This window comes from Micropterus salmoides, unplaced genomic scaffold, assembly GCF_014851395.1.
Source record: "Micropterus salmoides isolate LMB-PRFRI ecotype aquatic unplaced genomic scaffold, ASM1485139v1 Ms_hic_scaffold_3, whole genome shotgun sequence".
Classification (NCBI taxonomy): Eukaryota; Metazoa; Chordata; class Actinopteri; order Centrarchiformes; family Centrarchidae; genus Micropterus; species Micropterus salmoides.
In genome coordinates this window covers 1,298,744-1,323,636 of record NW_024042261.1, presented here as the reverse complement: position 1 = coordinate 1,323,636, position 24,893 = coordinate 1,298,744, and the positions used below count along the sequence as shown (strand labels likewise).

Below are 24,893 nucleotides of genomic sequence, written 5' to 3'. Positions count from 1 at the left end.
ACAAGCTGGAAGACCTGCTAGGAGGGCTTTGCAGTAGTTGAGGCGACAGATAACCATGGCCTGTACCAGAAGCTGGGTGGCATACTGAGTGAGGTAGGGCCTGATATTGTATAGAGAAAAGCGGCATGACCAAGAGACAGTAGCAACATAGTCTGAAAAGGACAGCTGTTCATCAGACACCCAAATTTCTCACCACTTTGGTTGGAGTGATGGTTGAGGAGTCAATTTGTAGTTTGATTTTGTGGTGATAGATTGCTTGACTGGAATGACCAAGAGTTCAGTCTTTGTTGAAGGTGGCAAGCCTTCATCCATGCAGATATGTCGGAGAGAGAGTCCGTCATCCACACAGAGACGTATAATGTGGAACACTACTTATACTGATAGCAGTAGTTCATTTAAATTTTATTTATATAGTGCCAAATCACAACAACAGTTATCTCTGAGCACTTTTCATAAAAGAGCAGGTCTAGACCATACTCTGTGATGCTATTTACAGAAGCCCAACAGTTCCCACCAAGAGCAGCACTAGGCGACAGAGGCAAGGAAAAACTTCCTTTTAAGAGGCAGAAACCTCGAGCAGAACCATGGCTCAGAGTGGGCGGCCATCTGCCTCGACCAGTTGGGGTGAAGGAGAGAGAGAGAGCAAGGGAGAGAGAGAGCGAGAGAGAGAGGGAGAGAGAGAGAGCAAGAGAGGAACAGATAGAAAGAAAGGGAGGGATGGAAGGAAAGAGAGAGAGGAGGGAGGCAGCCTACACAATATACACACAGAGGTACAGACAGTAAAGGTGATGTTGCTATAGACTGAATGAAAAATGGTACAGATATTTATAATAGTGTTAATGATAATAATCGTAATGTTAATGATTATAATAACAATAATAACAATAGGACTAGTAACAGTAATTGTAGCAGATGGTGTCGAGCAGGAACACGGGGGCAGCAGGTGACCCGCAGCCACAGATCCAGACTCCACAGCTCCAGAGCCAGAAACACCTGCAGGAAGTGATAGGAGGAGAGAGGAGAGGGACGAGAAAGCACAAGACTACCAGAAAGGGGAGAAGTTGTGTTAGTAACATGCAATAATGGGATGAGGTTGCACACAGAGGGAGAGAAAGTAGAGGAGAGAGGAGCTCAGTGCATCATGGGAAATCCCCCGGCAGTCTAGGCCTATAGCAGCATAACTAAGGGATGGTTCAGGACTCATCTGAGCCAGCCCTAACTATAAGCTTTATCAAAGAGGAAAGTCTTAAGCCTACTCTTAAATGTGGAGATGGTGTCTGCCTCCTGAACCCAAACTGGAACCTGGTTCCACAGGAGAGGAGCTTGATAGCTGAACGCTCTGGCTCCTAGTCTACTTTTGGAGACTCTAGGAACCACAAGTAACCCTGCATTCTGGGAGCGCAGTGCTCTGGTGGGGTAGTAAGGTCCTATGAGCTTTTAAGATAAGATGGTGTCTGACCATTAAGAGCTTTGTAGGTGAGAAGAAGGATTTTAAATTCTATTCTGGATTTTACTGGAATCCAATGCAGAGAAGCTAAGAGAGGAGAAATGTGATCTCTTTTCCTGGTTCCTGTCAGAACATGTGCTGCAGCATTCTGGATCAGCTGAAGAGCAGCAGCAGAAGTAAGAAATGCATGGACTAGTTTTTCTGCATCATTTTTAGACAGGATGTTCCTGATTTTTGCAATATCACATAGGTGAAAAATGGCGGTCCTTGAAATTTGCCTAATGTGAGACTTAAACGACATGTCCTGATCAAAGATAACTCCAAGATTCCTCACAGTGGTGCTGGAGGCCAAGGCGATGCCATCAAGGGAAACTATATCTTTAAATAATGCGTCACGGAGGTGCTTAGGCCCCAGAACAATAACTTCAGTTTTATCCATGTTTAACATTAGGAAATTACAGGTCATCCAGGTTTTAACATCCTGAAGGCACATTTGAAGTTTAGCTAACTGATGAGTTTCATCTGGCTTGATCGATAGATATAACTGAGTATCATCTGCATAACAATGAAAGTTTCTGGAATATTTCCTGATAATATTGCCTAAAGGAAGCATATATAAAGTGAAGAGGATTGGTCCGAGGACAGATCCTTGAGGAACTCCATGACTAACTTTGGCGTGCATGGAGGACTCATCGTTAACATGTACAAACTGAAATTTATCTTATAGATAAGTCTTATCAGCCCCAAGACTAATCATCTTAGAGCGGTTCCTTTAATGCCACTAGATCTAATAAAACCAGTACAGAGACAAGTCCTTTATCTGATGCAATAAGGAGGTCATTAGTAATTTTCACCAGTGCTGTCTCTGTGCTATGATGAACTCTAAATCCTGACTGAAAATCCTCAAATAAACTATTGCTCTGTAGAAAGTCACACAGCTGTTTAGCAACTGCTTTCTCCAGAATCTTAGAGAGAAATGGAAGGTTAGATATTTAGGTCTATAGTTGGCTGAAACATCTGGATCAAGTTTGGGCTTTTTCAGAAGAGGTTTAATTACAGCTACTTTAAAGTACTGTGGTACATAGCCTGTTGATAAAGATAGATTGATCATATCTAGTATAGAAGTGCTGACTAAGGGTAAAACCACTTTAAGCAACCTAGTTGGGATGGGGTCTAAGAGGCAGGTTGATGGTTTAGATTAAGAAATTATTGAAGTTAGTTGGTAAAGATTGAGGGAAGCATAGCAGTCTAAACATATATTTGGTTTTACAGCTGTTTCTAAGGTTCCTGAGTTTTGGAGATAAGTTGGTGCCAGTTGAGGGCAGGTCTTGGTGAATTTTGTTTCTAATAGTTAGAATTTTATCATTAAAGAAGCTCATGAAGTCGTAACTAATGAGAGCTATGGGAATACTTGGCTCAATAGAGCTGTGACTCTCTGTCAGCCTGGCTACAGTGCTGAAAAGAAACCTGGGGTTGTTCCTATTTTCCTCTATTAATGATGAGTAGTACGCTGCTCTGGCATTACGGAGGGCCTTCCTATAAGTTTTAAGACTATCTTGCCAACGAGAATTTTCCAGTTTGGTGGAACGCCCATTCCTCTCAAGTTTCCGCGATATTTGCTTTAATTTGCGAGTTTCAGTATTATACCATGGAGCTAACCGTCTTTGTTTTGTTATTTTCTTTTTTAGAGGGGCTACAGAGTTGAGTGTCATTCGCAGCGAGCCTGCAGCACTATCAACAAGATGATCGATTTGGGAGGGACTGAAATTAGCATAGGAGTCCTCCGTTAGTAGTATAATATATTTATATTTTTATTAAATATAAAATGTTTATTCTTATATATAGATGTATATAATGAAATGTTTATCTTATATGTATGTGTATATATACAGTAAGGGTGTGTATGTATTAGGGGCGTAACGGTACACAAAATTCATGGTTTGTTACCTTAGTTGTAGGGTCAGTATATTTCTGGAACAGCTGGGAAATCAATTCAAGTCATTCATTTTTTATTTTCATAATTCTTACTGTAAAAGTTAAGGTAATCAAATACTGGCCGTATGGCCATGACCACAAGACTCTGACCGGCTGATAATTCAACTACGCAGATTTATACAGTGCAGTCTAAATAAAATGCACATTTTGAAGGCACATTGGAGAGTGGCTCAAGAGCTTTGACTGTATATTTAAATTCTGTATTCTCTACCACCGAGAATAGTTGCATATCCGCAGCGATAAACACTCCTGTAGTATTAGTTATTATTTTGGCATGGTCTGAATCTGTGGAGAGACGGACTTGCCTCCCACTCTGTTTGTGTCTTGTTCCGCTATTTGACACATTTGGGTGACGCTGGCGTAAATGACATTTTTTAATTGAATCTGTTGAACAGTGTTGGCAAACAGTTATCACTTAACACAGACACTTATCGTTGGCCATTTTAGCTGTAACAGCAGAAAGAAAGGCTGCAAATCTTCATATTTCTCAAGCTGGTACTATGAAATGTTTTTACATCGATACATGAGGCAGTGTGCTCCCCACACAGAGCATACTTTTAGTAAAGCGCATGTTACTATCATACCATAAGGTCAGCAAAATATTAAATTTTATTCAAATTTAGAGAGCGACCAAGCGAGAAAGTGGTATTCTGGAGCTCTGCCAGTGAGGCTGTGAATTTGCCATGCGCTTCGGACGCTTCACAAATGTGTTGAATCATCACTTCCTGTGTCGCATTTGTGGCGCTACATAGCACATGGCGCTATGACTATAACTGAATGTTGGCATGTAGATGTGTTCGGGGCATGACTGTTATCAAGCATGTAAAGTTTGGTGCAGATGTGAGCATGTACACTGAAGTTACAACAACTTCCTCTTTCATGGCGATTCATTGATTTGGGACGCCACGCCGTTTCACAAAAACTCATCATTTGTACATCTTATAATTATCAGTGGGATTAGACTAAACAGCAAAAATCTGAAGTTGTCAGACTAATTCTCTAAGAGGAGTTTGTTAAAGTATGGAGAGTGTAAATCATCCAAAAATTACCATAAAATTCAAAATGGCTGACTTCCTGTTGGGTTTAGGGCATCGCTCCAAGAGGATATTTGGTACGTCGGGACATGATACATGTGTCACAGAAATTTTGTATATGTAGGTAAAATGTGCTGCGGGGGCTGCTTCGTTGAAGGTCACATCCTGTTGCCAGTAGGTGGCGTTATGACTATAGGTAAATGTTTTGCGTGTACATGTGTTCAGGGCGGGATTGCTATTAAACATGTAAAATTTGGTACAGATCTGAGCTTGTATAGTCAAGTTACAACAACTTCCTGTGTAATGGCGAAGCGTGGGACTTCGCTGCCATACCACCGGCACGCCGTTAACAGAGAGTTCACAAGTTTTACAACATGGCCTCCTCAATGTGTGAAGGGTATTCAGGACAGTTTTGACGTTGATACGTCCAACCTGCTAGGAGTAGTACATTACAGCGTAAATCGTGTCACTTCCTGTTGCCAGCAGGTGGCACTATGACTTTGAGTGAATATTGGCATATGGATATGTTCAGGGCGGGACTCTTATTATACATATCAAATTTGGTGCAGATGTGAGCATGTGTACTGAAGTTATAATAAATTCCTGTTTCATGGCGACACACGAATTTTTGATGATACGCCACGGGCAAACTCGTTCCTCTTATGTGTACTCATATGTGTGCTTACTCATACAATAATAAAATCAGACATAGGCTACAGTATAAAGAACACATATATAGAAACTATAAACTGAATAAACAGAAACAATATTATCATTATTATTATTATTATGATTATGTACATGTTTTAGGTGTATGTGATAGACATGTACACACACACATACATGCATACATGTACACGTGTAAAGAGTGCGATGGAGCATAGTGCTAAAGATGCTGGAATGTATAAGTATTATGTGCAGGTGTTATGAAGTTGAGATAGGTAGATTAGGTATACAGTATCTACAAAATGACAATATGACAGTAGGAAGAGCTCTGAAATAGAGAATGGTGAATAAAAAAGTGGAAACCAGTAAACAGCTGGCTGATTAGAGACAGAGTTACTGGGTAATTGCACAGGAATTGTTCCTGACACACTGAGTCAGAAATCAGCTGTTCATCAGAGTGATGGCTTGTGGGAAGAAACTGTTTCTGAGTCTGTTGGTTTTGGCGTACAGTGCTCTGTAGCGCCTACCAGAGGGGAGAAGCTGGAACAGGTTGGTGAGATAGAAAACTTCCCCTGTGGCGTCTCCGGTAGATCCCAAACAGAGCTGCTGCTCCTCCAACTTATAACTCAGAGAAAGTTCCAGGTTTGATAAAGAGTGGTGGAATAGTGTTAGCAGTTGAAAGTCCAATATTTAAGAGCTCTTCTCTGGTAAAGTTACCAGAGAGGGACGGCAGAAAACAGAATATATAAACAAAAACACAAAAAGCACTACGGAGCATAATCCAGAGACGGCCATCTGTGGCGCCGTCTTCATGGTGCATGTTGCCACCATAACATTTTTATCTGAGTATTTATCCAAAACAGAGACTAGGATCAGTGTAGAGGATATTATGAGTCAAGTAATAAGACTCATTAGTTGAATTCATTTGATTATTTTGTATTTTCCCCTGGGAGCAGGGGTGGTGTCCCTTTTGAACAAGGATGCATTTATTTTAATGTATTTGGCCAAAAGATTCTTAGTTTAAATCATGAGCCTGTCAAAATGTTCAAGTACTAAAAATGTTATTCTAAAGCATAGAGAGATTTTTACCTTCGTCTCCTCCACCAGATCCCCAAGAGCTACCTGACGCTACAGGAAGCAGTGGTAGCAGAGAAGCAGAGGAGAAATGCTGAGGGAGAGGTCCAATACCTAACTGATGCCCAACTGGACCGTCTCATTGAACAAAACCCAGGAAGTGACATCAGGGACTATGAGGACCTGCAGACCGGTACTGTGACTTTTGTTTGACTTTTCAAACAACTAACTAGTAGCATTTCCTTGTAAAGTGGATTGACAGTATTAATTTGAGAAAGCTTCCTGTTTACCTTGGTGAGCTACCACAAAACCTGTAGACAGCACTGTGTTTGCTACTGATTGGCCCTGAGAGCACTGTTCCATTAAAGTAGCTAGCACTAGTTCCAAAAGTTGTTAAAAGGCACCAGATTATGGCATATGCTGATTTGCATATTGATGACATCAGAGGGCTGAACAGTTCATTCAAATTTTGGCCTACTGCAATTTTCAAATCAGGCGCAATATTTACAGGTGATAGTGGAGTCAAAAATTCCATTTTAAATTAAATAGTGTAATCCTGCATGTCCTGGCCCACACATCATATTTTACAGAGAAAACATCTTTGTTCAAAATCCATAAAATAAAAAAAAATCACATCATAATCATGTTTTGCAGGGAAAATGAGAATAATGATGTAAGAATCATTGTTCCCTCCAATACCACCAGTCAAAATAATAGCAATTAATTAATTAACCCAAAAATCTATCAATCGACTCCAGACTGTCCAGAGCTCAGCTGCCAGGCTTTTAACCAGAACAAAGAAATATGACCACATTACTCCTATTTTAGCTTCATTACACTGGCTCCCAGTGTGTTTTAGAATTGACTTTAAAATTCTATTGATCACTTTTAAAGCTCTTCATGGCCTCTCGCTTTGTTATATTTCTGAACTTTTAGTCCCATACGCACCAGCACGTACCTTGAGATCCTCGGGCAGAGGTCTGTTGTCTGTTCCAGAGTCTCGACTGAAAACTAAAGGGGACAGAGCGTTTGCTGTCAGGGCCCCGAGGCTCTGGAACAGCCTGCCCGAGGAAATCAGGTCGGCTGAGTCAGTGAACTCTTTTAAGTCCCTTCTTAAAACATACTTTTATAGGAGAGCTTTTCCCGATCTTATTTGACTTTATTTTATCCCTTTTATTTTATTCTATTTTACTAATTTTATATTAATCTGTATTTTAGTCTTTTCAATGTTTTCATGCTCTTATCTTGTATTGTTTTTGTATTATTGTTTTTTGTATTATTCTTCACACTTGTTAAAGCACTTTGTAACTTGTTTTTGAAAAGTACTCTACAAATAAGGATTATTATTATTATTATATTATTATTATTATATTAGAAGTAAATATTGACAAATGTTGGCAGGAGACCCATGCAGCATGCATGGGAATGTTGATCAGAGTTCGCACATACTCCGTGATTAGTGATCTCTGGCACATAGTCCTAATTAACCTGTATTCTTTGTTAGTGGTTGTGTAATACAAAAATAAAAATAAATACTTATTGTTGAGTTCCAAAGCAAGCTTGTAAATGTGCCGTGTGTGCGCATTCTGATCCAAGAAGGAGGTTTAGGTGATTGGCTACTGTCTATAGCCCCTTTTCTACTGCACGGTACCGCCTCACGTCACCTCGCCTCACCTCACCTCGCTTTGCCTCACTTTGGTTTGTGGAAAAGTTGTACCTGTACCTGCTTCCAGGTCTTTTTTTCGTATCACTGTATCATCACAAGCGACCTGAGACAATACTAAAATATGATGTGAAAACACAGCAGGCTACTGATTGGTCAGAGAGAATCGTCACTATTCACTGCGTCATCATTGCATGCTGACAGAGGCCAGCAGCAGAAAGTTTAAAATTTTAAAATTTTCCTTATTTCATCACTAAATCCACTTTTTGTTTTGAGATGAGATTTCCAATATTGACAGTTTTACGAGAAGTGATGGCGGAACAAAAATGTGCTTGAATATTTTCGGAGTTGAGGAGCTCTGCAAGTGGCTGCGGGGGAAGCCTGCGCCAACCCGCGGGAGGAGCGTGTCCAGCGTGCCCTCTGCTCCCGCCGTCACACAGACCGCTGCAGCAACAACGGCAGAGGAAAACACAGCTGGAAGGTTTTCATACCGCTTATCTGTCTTTACATTCTGAGGAAGGTTGAAACGTTTTAACTTAAAAAAGAGAAAGCTGTGTGTGTGTGTCACATTGAACCTTATGTTGGGGCAGTTGTGTGTGGCGTCGCTATGAAGACCAGCTACATTGAGGGGTACTATCTCTGGGTACTATCTGCAATGGAAAACGGCGCACGGCCAAGTCGAGCCGAGGCACGTTGAGCTGGTACTGGTAATGGAAAAACGCCATAGATCAGCAACACTGGACATTAGTTCTTTATTTTAATTTGCATATGACTGCTCTTTACAGCACCTTAAAACCACCCACCCACCTTCACTACATCATTCAAAATGGAACATAATGCTTATGGCTCTCCTCTTTTTTTTGCAAACCACATCCAGCCATCAGCTTCTTAATAGAGACGGGGACTCTGCTGCACTTCCCTGACACCAGCCATGGCCTGTGTACCCTCTACTTCATGTGTCCTGTGTGGCTTTCAGAATGCCTGGAGAGGATCATGCACCTTAAGTCCTCTCGCTCAGTAGCCAGGAATGGCGTGATCCGAGCTGAAGACCTCAGGGTGAGAACATTCTTCAAGCAGCTTTAATTTAAAAAAAGGTTTTGGCTCTGTGTGTTTAGATGATACCGGCTTCCTGTGGTGATGTGTAGTAATGATGTCTGTGTGCAGATGCTGTTAGTAGGAACAGGGTTCACCCAGCAGACAGAGGAACAGTATTTCCAGTTTCTAGCCAAGTTTGAGATTGCGCTTCCTGTGGGCAACAAAAGGTAAAATGTTTCTATAAACTCACTGATACTCAATCGATACAAATGGTGATTCTCTGCCAGCAATAGTCAGACAACTACCGATAACACCATAACAACTGTCTAGCCTGGTGCCCCAGCAAAAACCCTAGAAAATGCCTGGAACAAACACCGTGGCACTTGCCTTGAAGTTATCACCCTACCAAACACTTAACAACCAACTAGCTGCCACATAGGAAACTCTTCAAACACCTTATCAACTACAAAGCATTCATATACTACATACCTAACAATTAGCTGTCTCAACAGGTTGTGATGCTGTCCAAACTACATGTCATCTTGGACAATGTCTCCCACTCCATGATGTGTTGCTCAAACACAGGAGCACTTTCAGTGCAAGACTCATTCCCCCAAAATGCACCACTGATCGCCACAGGAAGTCATTCCTGCCTGTGGTCATCAAGCTTTATAACTCCTCCATCTAAGTGTCTGACACTTAGTCAGTTATTAAAGTTATTATCTATTATCTCATTATCTATTTTCTGTCCAATATTACCTGTCTAATAATTAATGTGCAATATTCTCTGCTGCTTTTCATTCACTATTCATTTTTGGTTCATCATAATAATTCTTAATAATGTAAATATTGTACATACCCACACACCTTATATTTGTCTTTATTTTTTTATATTTATACTATTATATTTATATACTCTTTATCTATCTACCTTTGACAAGTGTGCAATTGTGACAAAGAATTTCCCCTCTGGGATCAATAAAGTATTTCTGATTCTGATTAAGCCGCCGCTTAAAAAATCCAAATCAATCTGCCAAGCAGCAAGCATACCTCAAGTTTCTTCAAGTATTTTCTACTTTTAAATGTGTTTAAATTTTTTCCTTTCCTCTTGCTGTAGCTATCTGCTGCCCCACCTCCTTCCCCCCAAGCCAGCCATGGACATCCATGGCTTCCGCCAGCAGACCAGCAACACTCTACAGCGCCTCGTTAAGATGAGCTTTGTTCCTGCTGGTTTTTGGGAGCGCTTCATTGCCAGGATGCTCATCAGCCTCACAGAGATGGACCTGCAGGTACTGAAACCAGCAGATTGGTCACCTACTGTACTTCCACACTTTCAGCTTTTCACCATTCATGGCCTAAAAATGTTTTGTTTGTGCAGTCATTTGAGCCCAAACGAAACAGCAGGGACCGGCACAGCAGGAACTCTGTGATCTACAGCTTTGCTGGCAGCCAGCAGAGGAATCGTTGCAGCACCTTTAGGGTCAGACGAAGCCAGACAATCTACTGGAAGGAGGGGCTGCTGGTCACTTTCGATGGAGGATATCTCAGGTCAGAGCTGGGGCTATGGGTGTGGGCAGTAATTTAAATGATAGAAGTGCTTAGTGTGAGAAAGTTAAGGATGTGGAGCTTCAGTTAGATTCAGGCTACATACACACCACTACGTTTTTTTAAAAACAGTTTTAAAACAAATATGATCTCCGTCCACACCACATAAGACATTTTTGCCAAACGTGAGCATCATTTTTAAAGTCCTCCGTTTTTGCCCGTCTGCACTAAAATGCTACCACAGTTTTCAAACGGAAACGGGGTCGGCAGCATTTTTAAACTTCTCTGTTTCAGGTCTTCAGGATTTGCCATTTTAGTCTGGACGGGAGGTGCAAACGTAGCAAAAGGTCTATGTTTTTAAAATGAAAACATAGTAATGTGGATGGGGCATCAGGAAGAAGCCAGGTCCTAATCCTTATAAGCAGACTTGGTCAGAAACCTATCGTAGCAAACAGCACGCTGGAGTTAGTATTCAATCAACTTCAATGGCATACCAGTTCACAAGAAGTGGGTAGGTTCATAAATTCCAGGGGATTCCTGACAAAAGTGGTCTTTTTATTTAGAAGATCTGGAACATTAAGAACTATATATATATATATATATATATATATATATATATATATATATACAGTGGGTACGGAAAGTATTCAGACCCCTTTAAATTTTTCACTCTTTGTTTCATTGCAGCCATTTTCCAAAAATCAAAAAAGTTCATTTTATTTCTCAGTAATGTACACTCAGCACCCCATCTTGACAGAAAAAAACAGAAATGTAGAAATTTTTGCAAATTTATTAAAAAGAAAAACTGAAATATCACATGGTCATAAGTATTCAGACCCTTTGCCGTGACACTCATATTTAACTCAGGTGCTGTCTATTTCTTCTGATCATCCTTGAGATGGTTCTACACCTTCATTTGAGTCCAGCTGTGTTTGATTATACTGATTGGACTTGATTAGGAAAGCCACACACCTGTCTATATAAGACCTTACAGCTCACAGTGCATGTCAGAGCAAATGAGAATCATGAGGTCAAAGGAACTGCCTGAAGAGCTCAGAGACAGAATTGTGGCAAGGCACAGATCTGGCCAAGGTTACAAAAAAATTTCTGCTGCACTTAAGGTTCCAAAGAGCACAGTGGCCTCCATAATCCTCTAATGGAAGACGTTTGGGACGACCAGAACCCTTCCTAGAGCTGGCCGTCCGGCCAAACTGAGCTATCGGGGGAGAAGAGCCTTGGTGAGAGAGGTAAAGAAGAACTCAAAGGTCACTGTGGCGGAGCTCCAGAGATGCAGTCGGGAGATGGGAGAAAGTTGTAGTAAGTCAACCATCACTGCAGCAATCCACCAGTCGGGGCTTTATGGCAGAGTGGCCCGACGGAAGCCTCTCCTCAGTGCAAGACGCATGAAAGCCCGCATGGAGTTTGCTAAAAAACACCTGAAGGACTCCAAGATGGTGATAAATAAGATCCTCTGGTCTGATGAGACCAAGATAGAACTTTTTGGCCTTAATTCTAAGCGGTATGTGTGGAGAACACCAGGCACTGCTCATCACCTGTCCAATACAGTCTCAACAGTGAAGCATGGTGGTGGCAGCATCATGCTGTGGGGGTGTTTTTCAGCTGCAGGGACAGGACGACTGGTTGCAATCGAGGGAAAGATGAATGCGGCCAAGTACAGGGATATCCTGGACGAAAACCTTTTCCAGAGTGCTCTGGACCTCAGACTGGGCCGAAGGTTTACCTTCCAACAAGACAATGACCCTAAGCACACCGCTAAAATAACGAAGGAGTGGCTTCACAACAACTCCGTGGCTGTTCTTGAATGGCCCAGCCAGAGCCCTGACTTAAACCCAATTGAGCATCTCTGGAGAGACCTGAAAATGGCTGTCCACCAACGTTTACCATCCAACCTGACAGAACTGGAGAGGATCTGCAAGGAGGAATGGCAGAGGATACCCAAATCCAGATGTGAAAAACTTGTTGCATCTTTCCCAAAACGACTCATGGCTGTATTAGATCAAAAGGGTGCTTCTACTAAATACTGAGCAAAGGGTCTGAATACTTATGACCATGTGATATTTCAGTTTTTCTTTTTTAATAAATTTGCAAAAATTTCTACATTTCAGTTTTTCTCTGTCAAGATGGGGTGCTGAGTGTACATTACTGAGAAATAAAATGAACTTTTTTGATTTTTGGAAAATGGCTGCAATGAAACAAAGAGTGAAAAATTTAAAGGGGTCTGAATACTTTCCGTACCCACTGTATATATATATATTTGTTCAGAATATGCACCAAACATGATACTGTGTGCCTGAATGTCTCAGCCCGCTGAAATTCAATATCATTACATTTACCTTCATTTTCAATCTGAAGTATTTTCATAATGAGTAATAAGTATTCATAAAGTATAATATAGAGATTGTGCTCCAGTAATGTTCATCTCCCATTTCTTTCGTTGCAGTCTTATGACAGTTTCACAAACAACGCAAGTTTTAAATTTACATTGCGTTTATCACATAAGTCCGACCGCTGGACTACTCACACGACTGTTCACACCATTACTAGAGCTGTATGAACCCAAAATAAACATTTTGCTGGGATTTAGTCGCAATAAACGGATCAAACTAATGCTGAAATTACTACACAATGATACCGATGTGTTAAAAATATTAAGTCATGCTTTGTCAGGTCTGTGAGCAAGAAGAAAAAAAATGCTAGTTTTCCGAATGGAGTTCAAATCGATAAGGGCTATGCTATGCTAACTTCTTTCGCCGTAAAGTACAGCAAAAGCTGGAATCAAGTAACAGACATATATTTTCAGAACATACCCCGTACCTTCCTCACTTACTTCTGTTCTCTGAACTCCTCCTGCCATTAAACGGCTCGGTTATCAGAACAGAATCCAGTCAGACTGCAGGTGTTTATTTGTCTAAAGCCACCTCTTCCAGAGCTCCCTGTAGCTCTGCAGCTGTTTGTCGGCGAGCAGAGACTCTGTCCCTCCCCTCTGCCTGGTGACCCTGTCCTCAACACACGACACTCCGAAAAGCCGTTGCTGATAGGCTATTGCGACACATTTCATGCTCAAGTTGAAAAATTTGAACAACATACTATTGCACTAATGATAAAATATCTCTAGTGTTAAGAAAATCTAATATAAATGCAGCTAATAAAAGGGAAGAGAAAATCAATGTTGAACTGCCTCTCCGTGCCTGGTACCTGCTGCCCCACGTCAGCTGCTGTGTATAGGTCGAATCGGGAGTTGGTGAAAACTAATGGAACTTTCAGTGAAATGAGGCCGTGACATGTTTGTATCTCTGCAGCGTGGAGTCATCCGATGTCAACTGGAAGAGGAGGAAGAGCGGAGGCATAAAGATAATCTGCCAGTCGGAGATGAGAGATTTCTCTGCCATGGCCTTCATCACAGACCACGTCAACTCTCTGATTGAGCAGTGGTTCCCTGGTCAGTGCACTGCTGTCTGTTTATGTGGACACAATAACCCTAGTCGTGTTACCTATTGTCTTTGATCAGATATTTTCTCACTTAAATCATTGTTTTGTTAAATTCATTCTGTATTGTATAAGTTGTTTAAGTATTTGTATAGCTGTTTGTTTTTTAAATAAGTGTGAATTTGCAATATCTGCCACAAACATGCATCCACGTGTTCATGCAATTGGACGTTATACGCCTTTTTTGCAGTAGTCCACTCCCATGGCCAAAGTTACCAGCCAAAGTTAATAATTAATGGGATGACAGCCAGTAAGTGATTACGTTAATTGACCACCACAAGTTTGGCAAGTAAACAAACGCTCACTCATCTTTTCATAACGAACGATAGTCGGAGTTAATCTCTGGTAGGTCATAGCTAGAGCAAGAAGAAAGCTAACATTAGATGGCCAACGCTGAGCTAAACATGTTTACTAACCTCAGGTTACTAACGTATTTTGGGTTCAGCGCTTCTTTGTTTGAGTCTTGCTGTATGGCTCAGCAGCTGCCGCTGCTTGTTGTCCTCTCTCACAGGTGGCCTTGCACAGCAGATATGTAGTATGTGTTAAGTTGGCAGGTTATATGTAACGCAGGGAGGGGAATAACAGCGAGCTCAGTTGAGAGTCTCAAGTTGAGCCTGAAGTCACTGTGGGTGCGACTTAAGTCAGAGTCCGAGTCTCAAACTCGAGTCCCCATCTCTGCCGGACAGTAAACACTGTAGTCTAATATGTGCCACATTTAAGCAATAATGTGAACTGTCAAACAAAAAAAATGAGCATTAAGGCCTGCAGTCTGAACGTAGCCTAAGTGAGGACTGCATGATTTCTTCAATACTGTGACATCTGAGCATTGGAGGAATGTAATTTTTAATGCTTTATTACCTGCTGTAATCAGCTGCTCCATTTGTTTTCGAGAAGAGGAGAAGCCAAAGATAAATGAAACACAAGATAAATGAAGCACTTGCAATCTACAGTATAATTTCTAACCTACATACAGAAAACCCTAAAATCAAACTACCCTAATCCTACTGCCCAGTGGACCCAAGAAATTCATTACATCAGTCAGTAGCTCTATCATTCATGGTTAAATAGGTGAAATACAATAAATGGAGGTGATGGACAGCTAAGAAATTGGAAGATAGAGGAGGCCCCCCCTTGGAGGCCCCCTTTGGAGTCACAAACAACAGGTTCCTAGTTATAATAAAATCTAAAACTTAATTAATCAAAAAATTGTCATTAAAACAATGTGAAACACAAAGAGACAGTTTGGCTGAGATATAAATGAGCCCATAAAACACACACTAGCTGACATGCTGTAAATATAATGACCAGCAGACACGTTAACCCAGAGCAAAGGTTCACCAACAGGTGCCTATCGGCTAGTCACCGCGCGCACTGCTGAACTGCCTGTCCGGCCCCTAGGTCCAGCCAGACCAACTGCCCCGCAACGTCAGTTCAACCAGTATCATAACCACTCGAAATGTAGGCTTATTAGGTCCTATTAAATAAATATATAAATAAACGAAAACTTTTACTCTTTCATTTTAGTTTCGTTTGTCTTCGTTAACGATACTAAGCTTGGTTCAGTCCTCTGGACATTACTAAACCTAAGGTGTGGCCACATTTGTGTGTTGGCCCAACGACATGCTGACTAAAAACAAAGGAAAGAAAAAGCTGTAAAAAGTCCTTAGCTTTGCTATCAGAGACATTGTCAACGTGCAAATTCAGGTCCCCAGGGATAAGAATTCTGTCATAATTAATAAAACAGATTGACAGTAGTTCTGATATTTCAGGTGTAAATTAAGCTGTGTGCTTGGGCGGCCAATGGATGGTGATTAGTAGGATGGAAGAAGAATCGTTATTGAGTAAGATTGCCTGATATTCAAAAGATGAGAAACTGCCAAGTTGTAAATGCTTACATTTGAAAGTATGTGGAAAAAAATGCAACCAGCCCTCCTCCTCTCTTCCTATCCCGTATAGTGTGAATAAAGTTGTAATAAGGAGGAGATGCCTTGGATAAAAGCGAAGCACCATCGGAGCCAAGCCAGGTTTCTGTTAAGAAAATAAAGTCTAAGTCTAAGATCCTTAATATCCTTAGTATTGTTAGTAAGTAAGTGCCCTTATGTTTAACAGAGCCATCTTTATATTTTTTTTATCTTGGTTAAGATTATCAATATGGTGTTGCTCTGACAAACATTATTTGCCCTGCACTCCCTACCGGAGATAATAACCTGAATATTATGAACATCACGGTGCTTAGAACAACAGTTTGTCGCGGTGAGAATCAAGAGAGGCCGGTAGGGGGAGCTAACATTGGAAGCGGCGCATAATTGTGAAGCTGTCAACAAAGAGTGAGAATGAGCATCCGTGGAGGGGGTGTGTTGGTCTGTCACATGGAGCGCACTGTACAGTGTGCTTAATGTGACAAATGACGAACTCACTGGTAACACGGTAACACAGTAACACAGCCACTTTCATTGTTTCTACATGTTGCTCCAGTAAACTCCCGTCAGCTGATTTCTTTTGTGTTTTTTGTGATGTGGCAGTATTTTGAACAGGGGAGCTGCAGAGCAAAAACTATCACAACACAACACTCATGACATGAGTGAAGGATCTGTCTCTCTGTTTCTTTTTTAATATAAAATAATTTTTTCATAACCGCATCTAAACACAGATGCGATATAAATGCAGTTAGGTCATATCGGCCGATAAATCGGTCAGGCTCTACCCAGCTCCGTGTACCAGTCTGTTGTACAACAAGTCAACAGGTCACGTACATGTCTTCTGCTTATGTGTCCTTTCTTGTAGCTTTGACGGCCAGTGAGAGCGATGGGAGTCTTCTCATAGAGCAGTACGCCCCCTGTCCCCTCTGTTCCTCACTGGGCCAACAGGAGCAGGCAGAGCCCCTAGATGGCCGGCCAGGAAAGGTCAAAGAGGAAGGAGGATGTGGGGTAGATGACGGAGGAGGAGGAGATGCAGGGGTTCATTACTTTAACATGGAGGACTGTGTGCTGGCTGCAGTGGAGAAGGAGTACATCATCTGTCCTCGGCACCCTGACCACCCAGTCACCCTCCAAGAGCTGGTCCCAGAACTCTTCATGACTGACTTCCCTGCACGGTAACCTCTAACCATTTAATGGACCCTTTCATTTTACAAACTGAAACTTGTGGAAGCGTTCTGTGTTGGGCCTGACTGTTGTCTCTTGACTTAATATCAGAGAACGTTGGATATAGATGGAAGGCACGATCAGGACAGGTATAATGGTAGAAGGGGGACAAGCATTAATGGTACTGTAAAGTACACACAGTAACAAACGTAATATGTAACATGACAAGTATGCCTACTTGCCCTGTTACATTATGCCATTCAAGGTATTTAAGAAGATACATTTTTCACAAGTAAATCCAATTTTAAGAACAATACATACGAAATCTTTCAAATCCCAAGCAGTCACACTAATCTGCTATAGCTCCCTCCACAAGGCCTCACTATCTAATGAACAATGCATTTAAGAATTCAGGGAGCACATACCTCTGCCAGGGCTGCATGCTGTACCAAATATTTCAAAATAAGTTCCAGTTCAGCACAACTTAATAGTTAACCTAATAGTTTTAGACATTATTTCTCATCATCTCATCATCTTATCAGTTATGATAACACTAGTCAACAAAGCTACTGCACATCTGAGTGTTAAAAAATCTGATAAAAAGGCTAATCTTCATTACCTCAATATACCTCTTCAAGTCTTGTTACTTATCAGCTGACGTGTGCCAATATTGAGAAATCAAATGTCAGCTCAAACTGCAGCAGTAATGTTGCATCTAAATGTTTGGACTTTAGGCAGAACCGGCCCTAGGCCTTCGGGGGACCTATTCAACTTTCAGCTTTTACTGTCTGATTGTCTTTTTGGAAAAGTCTAAATGTCTCTGTCAACGTGTAACTGGTCATTAAGGAAGCCTGAAGTCCAGTCAGCTGGATCCACTGCTCTCCACTTCAGTAGGCACAGGTAGACCTATGAGGAAAATTTACAAAGAAAATTATTAATTTTAATAAATTGACATGTTCATACACTGAGTGTTGCTAAAGGTGAATAATTGTTTAGTTATTGTTGATGTAGGCCTAAACTTACCAGCATTGTCAGCTTCTTGGATGACACCAATGATGGAGGTAGAATCAGAATGAGAAGGAGCTTTATTGCCAAGTAGTGTTTGACACATACAAGGAATTTGCTTTGGTGTTAAGGTGCTACACGCAGACAGACAGACAGCTGACATAAATAGATGTAGAAATATATAAATAGGTAATAAACAAATTCAAGTTATATAAGAAGAACAGAAGAACAGAGAAAAATAATTCAGCTGACAATATAAAAAAATTAAAATAATAATAAAAGGCTGGGGGCTGGGCTCTTTCTAAAGTCCATGACCATCTCCACTGTCTTCAGAGCGTTGAGCTCCAGACTGTTCTGGCTGCACCAGGTCACCAGATGGTCGATCTCCCACCTGTAGGCGGACTCATCCCCACCAGAGATGAGCCCAATGAGGGTGGTGTCGTCCGCAAACTTCAGGAGCTTGACAGACTGGTGACTGGGGGTGCAGCTGTTGGTGTACAGGGAGAAGAGAAGGGGGGAAAGAACGCAGCCTTGAGGGGAACCGGTGCTGATGGTCCTGGAATCAGAGACGTGTTTTCCCAGCTTCACGTGCTGCTTCCTGTCCGTCAGGAAGTCTGGGATCCACCTGCAGGTGGAGTCAGGCACGCTCAGCTGGGAGAGCTTGTCCTGCGGCAGGGCCGGGATGATGATGTTAAAAGCAGAGCTGAAATCCACAAACAGGATCCTGGCGTAGGTTCCTGGGGAGTCCAGGTGCTGGAGGATGTAGTGAAGGGCCATGTTTACTGCATCATCTACAGACCTGTTGGCTCTGTAGGCGAACTGCAGGGGGTCCAGGAGTGGGTCAGTGATGGATTTTAGGTGGGACAAAACAAGGCGCTCAAAGGACTTCATAACCACAGAGGTCAGGGTGACGGGTCTGTAGTCGTTTAGTCCTGTGGTCCTTGGTTTTTTGGGGACAGGGATTATGGTGGAGGCTTTGAAGCAGGCTGGCACATGGCATGACTACAGTGAGGTGTTAAAAATGTCTGTGAACACCAGAGACAGCTGACCAGCACAGTGCTTCAGGGTGTATGGGGAGAGTCCGGCCCAGCTGCTTTGCAGAGTTTCTGCCTCCTGAACAGTCTGTTGACGTCCGTCTCTAGGACAAGACTGTATGGCTACAGCCAGGAGCCTCCGTCTCATGCAGAACAAAATCATGCTCTTAATCTGCTCTCATACAGTGTTTAGATTTGTTTTTGTCTTTTTTGTTAGCAACAAGTGACTTGCCTACTTGCTTTGACACTTGAAACTACGTTTAAAACAATCTTTCTACCAGATTGCTGGAAGAGCATTATAATAGCACTATAATTAGCATGACAGTCCCAGGCGGGAGGGCATGAGATGAGAAGGCATGAGACGGGAGGCTCCAAGCTGCAGCCATACCCGTCTCCTCTAGGATGGTAAGAGAGGGGGAGGAGGTGGGGGATGAGATGGTGGACTGGGGCCGGTCAGTGGTGTGACCGGGGATGGTGTCAGGTCTGTCCCAATGTCTTTCGGAGCGACAGTAAAACTGGTTCAACTCGTTGGCAAGGCGTGAGTCGTTCATGGAGTGGGGGAATTTAGGTTTGTAGCTGGTGATCTGTCTGAAGCCTCTCCAGACAGAAGCAGAGTCATTCCTTGAATGTTGTTGTAGTGTCTCTGCGTATAGCTGAGACACTACAATAGCATCTTGCACCGCCTTGCTAAACCTGTACTTTGACTCCTTAAACCTGGCCCGGTCTCCACTCCTAAACGCCTCTTCCTTTTCCAGCCTCAACTGTCTGAGCTTAGCTGTGAACCAGGGTTTGTCATTGTTATAACTCACCCTGGTGCGCGCTGATATGCAGCTGTCCTCACAGAAACTGATGTAGGACATCACAGCCTCTGTAAACTCATCCAGATTGTTGGTAGCAGTCCTGAAAACATCCCAGTCAGTGCAGTCCAAACACGCCTGAAGATCCTCTACAGCTTCACTGGTCCATTTCTTTGATGTCCTCACTACAGGTTAGCAGGAATCAGGTAGATCATGACGTGATCAGAGTGTCCCAGTGGAGCGCAGTGATGGCGTGATAGGCACTGCTAACTGTGGTGTAGCAGTGATCCAAAGTGTTCCCCTCTCTGGTTGGACACTTTATAAACTGTCTGTATTTGGGGAGTTCTTGGCAGAGGTTTCCTTTGTTAAAGTCACCAAGAAGAATAACAAGGGAGTCCGGGTTTGTCTGCTCCACACACAGTATCTGGTTGGCCAGCATGCTCTATGCGTTGTGCATGTTGGCCTACAGCGGAAGACCGACCAGAGTGAATGAAGCAAACTCACGGGGGGAGTAAAACGGTTTACACGTCAGTACACCGGCCATTGTTAATATAAAAACAGACACCTCCACCTTTTGTTTTGCCGGAAAGCTCCGCTCTGTAGAGTTGGAAGCCAGCCAGCTGCAGCGCGGAGTCCGGTATTGATCCACGTGAGGCACAGAACAGAAGATGAATAAAAGTCTCTTGTTTTTCCCCACCAGTAGCCGAAGTTCGTCCAGTTTGTTGCACAGTGAGCGCACGTTGGAGAGAAATATTGCCGGTAGCGCTGTGAGGAGTCCCCGCTGGCGGAGGCGCATGAGCGACCCAGCTCGTTTCCCGCTCTTATGGCCCTTCATTCGGCAAACAATAAGGAGAGAGCCCTTCACCAGAATGTCCATTAAATCCGCTGGAGTTGTTCCCCTGATGTTCATGAGCTCTTCTCTAGTGAAAGAGAACCAGGAATCACAGCCGAAAATTAACACAAAACAAAGCGCACCTAACACCGAGGCAGCTATAGACGGCGCCATCTTGTTTCAGGTAGAGGTGGAGGCTTTATGGACCTGCTATGAAATAATAAAAATAGATAAATAAATTGACTGAATTGAAATGACTTGTGTTCTTAACTTAGATCAGGAGGATATTATAATTCAACTCAATCTGCAAGAGTTTGATGCCGTCTCCTTTTAAAAAGTGAATTTTAAAGTCTTTTCAACACTGACTGCTTTAGAGGAGGCTACTTGATGTTGCTCCAGAATCAGTCCTTAAAAACAGCAACTACACACTCCCTACATGACATATTTGATTTATAATTAAAGGACAGGACATCTCTATAGGTTTAACTCAAACACAAAACCTACCAGCAGTGTCAGCTTATTAGGTGACATGACCGTGTTCAAACCTGGCCTATCTGGTTTTGTTCTGTTAAATGCTTTATAACACCAGATGTGAATAGCTCAGCTCCAAGGACAATGTTAAAAAAAAGACTAAGGCTAATGGCTTAAATTGAAGACCCGTGTCCTAATGACACTATTAACTTAATCAACTGACTTTAATAATATGATTTAATCCTATAGTATGGTATAATATTAATACCAATTTCTTGCAGTTTGCGAAAGTTGTGATGCTAATCGCGGTTAGCATTTTAGCAAGCTACAGCGTTAGCGTTGTTGATACCAGCACGGCTAACTAAGGCTAATTTAAGACCTTTAGTTCAGATTATCTAAAAATACAGGAACACTATTAAATGTTCAATTTCAATACCGTATACCAAAACAAGGTCGAGGGTGTGGTTAAAACAGTGAGCCATTTTATGAACACTTTGAGAAAAGCCAGTTGAATCTAATAGAGAGATAAACGCAATACTAAGGCTGTGAGTGCTTAGGCAGAACTACTTTAAGAATAAATAAGACCTACGTATAGTCAGAGACAATTTAGAGGAGACAAATCACATCCTCAGTACAAGTCTATGGGGAAAGCCCGTAACGGCAAAGATGGCCAATCGCGAGGTTCCACTGACGTAAGGGTCTGTTTTACCTTTACTATGCATGCGGCAAAGTGGTGACGCAGAACAAGAGTGCTCTCATGTCTGAAGAGTGCACAAACAGACATTGCTTTCCTTCAGGAAACCCATCTATGCCTGTGTGACCACACCAGACTACGGAAGCACTGGGATGGACAGGTTTTCCACTCAGGCTTTAATAGCCGTTTGAGAGGTACAGCTATAGCTAGCCCAAATGGACGTTATATTGTAGTCGTGGGTATGTTATCTCAGACCCCTGTCATTCTGGCTTGCATCTACGCCCCCAACTGGGACTGCCCTAATTTTATGACTTTGTTATTCTCATTAATTCCATCCCTGAATTCACAGCACCTAATTTTTGGGGGAGATCTTAACTTTAGTGTCTGACCCTGCTCTTGATAAGTCAAACCCAAAAAAACAAAACCCGGTCCAATATGGCTAGAGCTCTTTCTACACTTACAAACCAACTCGGGGGTGTTGATGTGTGGTGTTCCCAACATCCAACAACAAAAGGTTTTCATTCTATTCCCACATTCACAAGACATACTCTCGTATTGATTATTTTTTTCTAGATAAAATACATCTACCTTTAGTGAAATAATGCGAATACTCTGCACTAGTTATCTCAGATCACGCCCCTCTTCTGTTAGACTTCCTCCCTAGATGTGTAAAGCACCCATACTGGAGATTAAACACAGGATTATTATCCTCTAATAGGTTTTGCGAATTTATGTCTGAGAAGATTTCACTCTTTATCCAAAATAACAAGTCCGATTCAACTTCCCCTTCCCTTTTATGGAAAACTTTTAAAGCAGTAATACGTGGAGAGATTATATCTTACAATGCAATGATACGCAAGCAGGAAAGGCAGAGACAAGCTGAACTGATGGTTAAAATACTGCAAATTGACAGGCAACTCCCCTTATCTCGTAATCCCACTCTTCAGATGGAGAGACTCAAACTCCAGACTGAGTTTGATCTCATCTCTACAAATGAGGTAGATTTCCTTTTAAGGCTCACAAAGAGTACGTATTACGAGTATGGCGATAAAGCCAACTGGCTGTTAGCATTGCAAACAGCACCAATCTGCCTCTCGACTCATCAATCAAGTTTGCAGGACCCCTAGCTCCACAGTCACAGATCCAGCTGAGATAAATAATGTTTTTGCCCTATACTACTTCAACTTATACAGATCTGAAGCCCCATCTGATAATTCTCCAGCGAATTCCTAGACAACTTAGAATACCCCACAATTGATGAAGCAACCACATCCAATCTGGACACTCCGCTCCGCTTAGAAGAAGTCACAGCCAGTCTCAAATTGATGCAAAACGGCAAGGCACCTGGTCCAGATGGCTTCCCAGATGATTTTTTTAAAAGAAATTTTCCAATCAACTAGCTCCCTTGTTGTTAGATATGTTCAACAACTCCTTGGCACGTGGCTCCCTTCCTTTATCTTCAATTCAAGCATCAATTTCACTCATCCCAAAGACAAATAAAGACCCAGTAGAATGTAGCAGCTGGAGGCCTGTCAGCCTGCTAAACTCCGATATAAAGTTATTGGCCAAGATCCTTGCTTGCCGTCTCAACCCCTGCCTTCCAGGCATTATTTCTAGTGACCAAACAGGCTTCATAAAGGGCAGACAGTTATCCTCAAATATCCGTCGCCTACTCAATATACTACTGTCTAAGTCTGACACACAAAACGCTGAAATGGTAATCTCTATGGATGCTGAGAAGGCCTTCGACCGAGTAGAGGGGGGTTATCTATTCTCAGTCCTCAACAGATTTGGTTTCAGTCAAAAATATGTCTAATGGATTCAACTATTATACATGGCCCCTACCGCTAGCGTGACCACTAACAATATTCAATAAGTTTACACTAAGTTTTTCCCCCTAACACGTGGCTGCCGTCAAGGCTGCCCCTTATCACCTATGGTATTTGCCATTGCGATCGAGCCACTCTCCATTACTCTTAGAAACTCACCGCTTTTCACTGGCATATACAGAAACAGGGTGGAGCACAGAGTCTGGCTTTATGCTGATGATCTCTTGCTCTATGTCTCGAACCCCACTACCGTCATTAATAAGATTCTCGATACTTTACAGAAATTCGGCTCCTTTTCAGGCTACAAGTTAAATATTAGTAAGAGTGAATGTTTCCCTGTAAACAGTGCTGCGAAGCACATCCCGAACCAAGCGCTACATTCCAAACTGGCCTCCTCCAGCTTTCAGTATTTAGGCATTAATATCTCTTACAGTCTCTCTTCACTTTATAAACATATTGAAGTTAGTTAAGGAAGTCAGATCAGATCTCCAACGTTGGAACAGCCTCCCCTTATCACTTCTTGGAAGAATCAATTCAATTAAAATGAACGTCTTATTTCTATTCCAATGCGTACCAGTATTCCTACCCCAATCTTTTTTTAAAGAATTGGATAGGAATGTTTTTTCGTCTTTTATTTGGGCAGGGAAGACCCCGAGGACAAAATACTCTATTCTGCAAAGAGCTAAGGAAGATGGTGGTCTAGCTCTACCTAATTGTCTGGCATACTATTGGGCGGCTAATATCCAAAAAATATATATGTGGCACAACTTTCCCAATACAGACTGGTGTCAATTGGAAGCCGACTGTTGCAGTCCAATTTCCCTGTCAACTTTGATATGGAGACAGTTTAGGTGCAACTTTGAAATCTATTCCCCCTCCCCGCTAATGCCCATCTGTGACAACCAGCTATTTCGGCCTGCGGCTCTTGATCCAGTTTTTTCCTTGTGGAAAAAGAAAGGCCTGGTTCATCTCAAACAGCTTTTTCTGAAAAGGTTTTTACCTCTTTTGAATATTTTAAAACTAGATTTGGTCTGCGACAATCCCATTTATTCAGATATTTTCAAATATGAGACTTTGTTCGCTGTAACTTCCCCAACTTTCCCCATCAACCACCTGAATCTCTCATTGATATAATTTTGTCATGTCCTACAGCCAGAAGAGTCATTTCTGGCACGGTGAAGT

The 24,893-nt window shown here is 42.1% G+C and overlaps 1 protein-coding gene across 2 annotated transcripts in view; it reads left to right on the top strand.

Moving 5' to 3' along the window:
- lrrk1 (leucine-rich repeat kinase 1) overlaps positions 1-24,893 on the top strand; it is a 179,891-nt gene that overhangs the window by 91,807 nt on the left and 63,191 nt on the right. For both annotated transcript variants that reach the window (XM_038692603.1, XM_038692602.1), the window contains exons 19-25: positions 6,250-6,409; positions 8,757-8,935; positions 9,044-9,141; positions 10,032-10,203; positions 10,293-10,462; positions 13,780-13,919; positions 16,751-17,060. In XM_038692603.1, the coding sequence (XP_038548531.1) occupies positions 6,250-6,409; positions 8,757-8,935; positions 9,044-9,141; positions 10,032-10,203; positions 10,293-10,462; positions 13,780-13,919; positions 16,751-17,060 (1,229 nt within the window). The remainder of the gene's footprint in view (positions 1-6,249; positions 6,410-8,756; positions 8,936-9,043; positions 9,142-10,031; positions 10,204-10,292; positions 10,463-13,779; positions 13,920-16,750; positions 17,061-24,893) is intronic.